The sequence below is a fragment of the Lolium rigidum genome, chromosome 2 (assembly GCF_022539505.1).
Source record: "Lolium rigidum isolate FL_2022 chromosome 2, APGP_CSIRO_Lrig_0.1, whole genome shotgun sequence".
Lineage (NCBI taxonomy): Eukaryota > Viridiplantae > Streptophyta > Magnoliopsida > Poales > Poaceae > Lolium > Lolium rigidum.
The window spans coordinates 73,435,356-73,442,422 of record NC_061509.1 but is presented as its reverse complement, the minus strand read 5'-3'; the positions used below and the strand labels follow the sequence as shown (position 1 = coordinate 73,442,422).

At 46.4% G+C, this 7,067-nt stretch overlaps 2 protein-coding genes across 2 annotated transcripts; one reads left to right on the top strand and one right to left on the bottom strand.

Annotated features, from left to right (window-relative positions):
* The first annotated feature begins 460 nt into the window (after positions 1–460).
* On the top strand, positions 461–1,878 carry LOC124689880. Its single transcript, XM_047223336.1, has one exon. It carries the CDS (start codon positions 461–463, stop codon positions 1,775–1,777), a length of 1,317 nt encoding a protein of 438 aa, XP_047079292.1. The 3' UTR covers positions 1,778–1,878.
* A 10-nt stretch (positions 1,879–1,888) lies between these two features.
* LOC124691950 (putative F-box protein At2g02030) lies at positions 1,889–3,441 on the bottom strand. The gene has a single exon (XM_047225239.1). It carries the CDS (start codon positions 3,416–3,418, stop codon positions 2,192–2,194), a length of 1,227 nt encoding a protein of 408 aa, XP_047081195.1. The 5' UTR covers positions 3,419–3,441; the 3' UTR covers positions 1,889–2,191.
* Between the last annotated feature and the right edge of the window lie 3,626 nt (positions 3,442–7,067).

Genomic DNA, 7,067 nt, shown 5'->3' with positions numbered 1-7,067 from the left:
TTTTGCAAGTTTTTGTACTAATTTGCACCCACGGCGCAAGTTGTTATATGTCCAGCGTTATTACCTCTATCTTTAATCGACACGCCGCCACATACATGTACTGACATAAGCTAGTCCTGTGCACAACTCGCCTCAATCTTTGACGATCGGAGGGAGTACCAACGAGTCAACGACGTGGCCCGTTGCCGGCCACCCTGTACATACATGTTCACCTCAACTCAACCAACTGAATGCTCATCATTTCATTTTCAAAGAAAAAGAAAAAGAAAATACTAGAACTGAATGCTCATCTCGTTACTTGTCAGGCTGTGACCGAAGGTGGGCCCACATTCCCCTACTCCACGCCTCGGGGCCCACAGAGCTTGTTCTTTTAAATTACTGTCCTCGCGGCCCTCGCGCGTCGCAAGCATCACACAGCACGAACTCGCACTCCAATCCCAGCTCCACCAAGCTACCTGCCATGGCCGCCGTCGTCCCGGAGCCGCTCCGAGAGGCGCCAGACGACGTCGTGGACCAGATCCTGCTCCGCCTGCCGTGCCCCTCCTCCCTCGTGCGCGCCGCCGCGGCCTGCTCATCCTTCCGCCTCCTCGTCTCCTCCCCGAGCTTCCTCCGCCGCCACCGCGCGCTCCACCCTGACGAGTCCGGGCCCTTCCTCGGTGTCTTCTCCTCCGTACCCACGTCCGGCAAGGCAGGAGGCACCTTCCACCCCGCTGGCCCGCCCCATCCGGCCGCGTCGGCCGCCGGCGCCGTCGCCGGCGCCGCAGACTTCTCCTTCGCCTTCCTCCCAGGGCCGCCCGATGCCGGCGCCGAATCCCAGTCCGGATGGCTCGTCCGGGACTACCGCGACGGACGCTTCCTCCTCGACCGCGCGCCCTCCTCCGACGCCATCGTCACGGATCTCGCCGTGTGCGACCCCGTGTCCCGCCGCTACGTCCTGCTCCCGCCCATCCCGGACGATCTCGCCGCGACCGCCGACAGCCCGCTCGGCGTCCTCGGCGGCCGGCGCTGGTGCGAGCCCTTCCTCGCACCCGCCCCCGCCCCCTCGCCCGGCGACGCCGAGGACGATTCCGGGGAGCCCGCGTTCGCCGTGATCTGGACGGCGCGGTGCCCAAGAAGGGTGGTGGCCCTCGCCTTCTCGTCGCGGGACGGGGCGTGGCGCGCGCTCCCGTCGCCGGACTGCTTCGTCTGGAGAAGCCGCCGCTCGGTCTTCGCGTGCCCCGTGCACGCCGTCTGGAACCGGCGCCACTACGCGCACGGCCGCTTCTACTGGGTCGACTGCCTCACCAACCGCTGGCTGGTGCTCGACACGGCCGCCATGGAGCTCTCCGTCCAGGAGATCCAGTCGCCGTCCAGATTCTGGGAGGAGAACGTGGCCGTCGTCGAAGGCCCCGACGGCAAGGTCGGGGTGTTCGCGCACGAGTTCTACCACGCCGACGGCAACGCCAGCCTCAACTACTACACCATCTCGCGCGACGACGACGACAACACGCAGTCGTGGCAGCTGGAGAGGACGATCCCGCTGCCATGGTCGACAAAGCATGGCCGGCCTTACTGCCTTCGCGGCGCGGCCAACGGCTGCTTGGTCATTGAAGTCGGCCAAGACTCACCGCGGCCGTTCATGTCGAGCAACTATAGCCGGGACGTCGAGCTGTTCACGATCGATGTCAAGCATTTCCAGCTGGAGAGAGTCTGCCGGGCGCAGTGCTCTGGTGGCGTCAGCGACGGCTGGTGGCCATACTTCAGCTTCCCGCCATTGCTGAGCTTGCCAACTGTTTGAGTTGCTTCACCAATGTTAACCTGGAGCAGCATCTTGCAAGTCTGGGAGATAGTGTAATCGTGCGTGACACATAAATGTAACATACTTGCAACAGTTTTGTATGGGTCTTGGCCACCAGAACTTTAGAAATACAAAGCAAGAATACTTCAGTACATCAAATCAATTGTACAGTACAACAGGTCCAGAGTTTTCACATTTCAGTACAGCACATAACTACATACAACAAGATAACAAATGAACAATCACTGGTGTAGATACACTTGCTTATTTTCTTCTTATGATCTACCCTGTCCCAGACCCAACTCCTTGGTCTCTTCTTCATCTCTACACAAAAGAATACCAGTAAACTTTGTCGGAATGTATGTACTAGTTCGAAGCTGCTGTACAGACCAGAGATAACTATCCATGGATGATCTAGGTTTTTTTTGCGGAAATCCGTGTCAGCCTCCATTTCATTTTCCTATTGCTCTTTGCCTCCTTGAAAGATTGTCCAGCGCCTGATGAGGATGATCCAGCGGCATGAGAAGATGATCCAGCATAATCAGAACCCATTAACAATGTTCTCGAGTCCACCAAGCCAGTCACCGAATGTAGAAGAAGGCTATCCACGAAAACCCCAGACGATACAATAGTTTCATCAGATGGAACGTTGATATAGGAACCACCCCCGCCCTCAAGATCAATGTAGTAGAATCTCTTCTGGTTGCCATAGAAGAGCTTTTTCTTGTGCAGGAAATGTGGTCGCATACCCGAAGGTAGCAGAAAAGTGATGTTGCACATATGGTCCCAGACTGTGCACGTCGAGTTTGACACCCAAATCTCTGAGACTTCAGATGCAGATCCCTTAGTGGGCATTGCCAGCAAATGAAGCTTTCCTTCCCCCTCAAATAGTTCCAAATTATGGTCTTTAATAGTATCTGGAACAGCAGTTTCTGAGAATATCTCATCTGTCAGGTTGAACAACAGGATCCTCCGAGTAAAATCAGATGCCGCATCAAGAAGCAGCCAATACAGGACATCATTAACAATGACAGCCTTTGTTGTCTTCAATAAGTTTGCAGATTCACGGACCGCCCTCCATAACTGTGTGCCAACAGTGCATACTTCAAATGTCAAGAAGCGCACCCGGTGGCGGATACAAACCACCTTGTACTCATTTTTTGACTGCACAGATCCAAGAAAATATTCTGAAGAAAGAGCTCGTGACTGGTGTTCTGAAACTGGCAGTATCACATGTTTCATTGTCAATGGATTCAACACCTCAACAGTGCCTCTTGAATCATAGGCGCACACCAAGCCGTTGCAGGGATCTGACATCTGAAACCTAAATGACAATACGAAATCCAAGCTTTTCCGGTTCAATGTTGTGGGATCAAATGTGTACATGCAGAAAAGACCATCATCAACCGAGGTGAAGAAAGCAATGGACTGGTGGAAGCAGAGAGCATTGTTGAGGTGACGATCAACGAAACTAGGTACTTGAATGCAGTCTCGCCAGAATCTGCACACTGCACGAAGCTTAAAGACAACCCTACCAGGTAGGAAAGCAAGAGCTGTCTGCTGGATATCCTGAGGAAGAGATACTTGGGCCTCCACTGCTTCATTTTGCTCATCAAGAAGCTCATCATTGTTGTCTTCCATGGCTAGATTGCAAATTACAACTCTGACCAATAGAACTGTAGAAAGGCTTAGTCAGCGGCAATAAAAAAAATATAAGCGGTTGGATTTGAATTATATTGGAACAACAAGTATGATATAACAAATACTACAATATTTGTCCACTTGATCAATTATTCAATAGCATCTGAAGTGGAAAAAATGTTTCAGTGCTTCAATGTTAAGTCAGTCATTCATAAAGAATTGGAAGATGCATGCTTCCTGTGCCGGAAGGGCGGCATGGAATAGAAGGGCAGTCTCAGGGTTCGAGGTGACTGAGCTTGGAAGTTCTGCTTCTCCAGTGTGATAAGTGGCATGCACGGTAATAACACCAGAATATGCCAATTCTAGTGTTTAGCCAAACAATTTTAGCTACATCAGTTTTCTGAAACCATAGGACATGAACTAAACCACTGCATCCGTCCAGCAAAAAGACACTGGGTACTGAATGCTAGACTCTAGGCTTCATGAGAATACCCATACACACGATTGGATTCTAGTGAATGTAATGTGTAAAGTGTGGTATCAAAATGAACTCATCTTGTGGACAGTGTTAACAATAGAAGGTTCCACTACGTAACAATCAGTTGCGAGTGTAAAATTGAATTTCAAGACTTCGATCGATTATAATTTGTTGTTGATATTTGAAATGTTTGAAAGGGCACAATGGATCTAATAAAATCTGAAAATCAGGATTTTTTTCATGAATATTAAGATAATCTTCCTGATAAAAGGAAGTCAAGTTCAACTGCGGTAATCTTCCAAGATTACATGCTACCAGCATGCATGAAGCTCGAAAGAACCATCAAGTTTAACTGCGATAGAATTATTGACACGATTTCTTCATAAGGAGTCACAGAGCCAAACAAAAAAGAATTACAATTTTCATCTATTTTATCTTGAAGGCTCTGCTGTGATTATGAACTGATCCTCACAATACATGACAGGGCACCAACGCAGTTCCGTAATTTTTTTAATGGGCAGACGCTGTTTCGTAAAATTCGTGCCTAGCTGTTTTGTTCGTGCAAACAATCACCAAAGTGTTAATTTTCGGCGACGGCGTAACTACGCTTACGGGCAACACAGGATTTCTTTAGCAACAAGAACTCATGGCTCGGATAAGGACCGACTGGGAGGTACCGAGCTAGAACCTCATCCCATGGATGGAGTAAACCAAGAAAAGAAACAAAACAACAAATACGCAGCAGATCCAGCAACATGCGGATGCAAGAACAGTAAACTAGTAAAGAATCGCCAACTATAAAGAATTAGCTCGAAGTCGAGCAGGGGTAGGGCTTACCACACCAAGAAACGAAATCTTTAGGCCGAATGGATCTCCGCAGGGGGTGCTCAGGTGGGAGGACTAGGAGCAGGAGAGACGGAGATCCTCGGGTAGACGACACAGAGCCAGCCTACGGAACCACGGCTGCAGCCGGCCGGGGGCGGTGAGGGCTGAGGGTCGCGATCGGGCTTTGCTCGGTCGTACGAGAAATGGATTGGTAAATGTAGAGCGCGGTGGAGTCGCCCGATCTCGTATGGAAGAAACCCTAATCTAAAGGGAGATTGGAGGAGTGGCGGAGTAGAAGGGCGGAGGATGTGCCGCCGGCGTCGGGATTCGCCGTGGCCGCCGCTGGGAAATGCCGATGGGGGAAGCGCCTGTGCTGTTCACGACGGCGTGGTGTGTACTGGACTCAAAGAGGGCAAATCGGGACAAAAATGAGAAACTACTAGGAGGAAACTATATAAATGGGCAAAATAATATAAATGCGCAAAATTGAGAACCCAAAATAAGGGGATTTTTTCCGAACCTTTTATTACTTAAAAAGTTTTTAAGCATTACGCCCAACCTGCATAATTAGGATGCACACGTTTGAGAGTCAAGTATCAAGTAAAAAGGAGACATGCAATCCATGGATTAGTAACACTGTCATAGAATAAGGGATGGTGTGGAAGGATGTTGTTGCAGAAAATAGCATTAAATTATGTTGTTGGGGTTTGTCTATATAAGATATAGATATTAGTCACTAACACCGATGTAATAAGATAGAGAATGTTACGATGGTACCATGTTCTCCATTAGGACACATTTTAGCTCTGATATTCACCTTTGAGAAGTATAGTTTAAGAGAAAATCACTCCATAATTTGTATGTAATGTCACAAGGTGAGATATGCAGTATTACACTCAGAATGTTGCTATATAAGCAGGCCATGGGCTATGTCCAGAAAACTAATGAATTCTATTTGATTGTGTGAAAAAATATTTTAGGTTATAGAGTTCTCCTCTTAGCAATAATAGTTCAGCTTGAGATGTTCTTGTGGGCTAACCCTACTCGATCATGGTATCCAATATACTTATCCAATGAGTACTTTGATAACTAACAACTTACATACCATATTGATGGTTCCTTGATGAATACAAAACTTATTGGCATCGTTTCCGAAGAAACCAACATATAAATCACTGCCTCTTGATGTTATATTTGCTCCAAAGAATAAGATATTGACGCCTTCATTTCTCAAAGTGATTTAAAACACCAAACTTTCAATAAGAGACAAGCACATAAAAAAATTGAAGAATAAGAACATAGTTTCTTCACTTCTTAAAGTGCTTAAAAACATCAAACTTTCAATAAGAGACAACAAGGTGTATCTTTTAAAAACGCATAAAAAGGACTACACGATGTTATTATTTTTATGAGGACGCATTATTATTTAAAAATTTAAGCGTTGCACCCAACCTCTGGATAACTAAGATGCACACAACCTCACAAACACCCGACGTGCAACGTTAGAAAAGGTAAATTTAAAAGGCTCAATACACGGGCTCATCTTAGAATCAATATGAACGACTAAGGTGTTGGAAGTCCAATCTGCAGATTACGTTATCACCCCATGGTGGAAAAAATTCCTCGCCATGTCCTTCAACCGTTTACACGATCATGGACGGGACAAAGATTGCTCGATGTTATATTTGCAACAAAGAATAAAAAAAACTTAGTTTCTTCACTTCTAAAAGTGCTAAAACACGATAGGGGATATCCCGCAACTATTTGCGGGTGCACCTCATTTTTGTTGGGACACTTTTAAGTTTTCAAAAAATGTAAAGTAAAATTATGGACATTGATTATGCTAAATAATGTGAACCTGCAAAAAATTGTTCCAAAATATGACCATATGTGACATGTGCAAAAAAGAGAATACATGGGTGAATAGTGTCATGTACAGATGTACTATTTACACATCATTTTATTCTTTTTTTTTTGTGTATATCACATATTGTCGTATTTTTTGATGAAACTTCACAGATACACAAGATACAACACAATATAGATCCATAATTTTGGTTTACATCTTTTGAAAACTTATAAGTGTCACAAAAAAAGGTGCACCCACAACTAGTTAGGGATTGTAGTGTCCCTTAAAACACCAAATGTTAAATAAGAGACATACATATGTACCGTTTAATTAAAAGGTGCAAAAAATGGCAAAAAAAGGTCAAATTTTTTGACCGGAGTGGGATTTGAACCCACGCCCTTTCGGATTGTAGTTTCCCTTTAAACACCAAATGTTAAATAAGAGACAGGCATATGTACCTTTTAATTAAAAAAGGTGCAAAAAAGGGTCAAAATTTT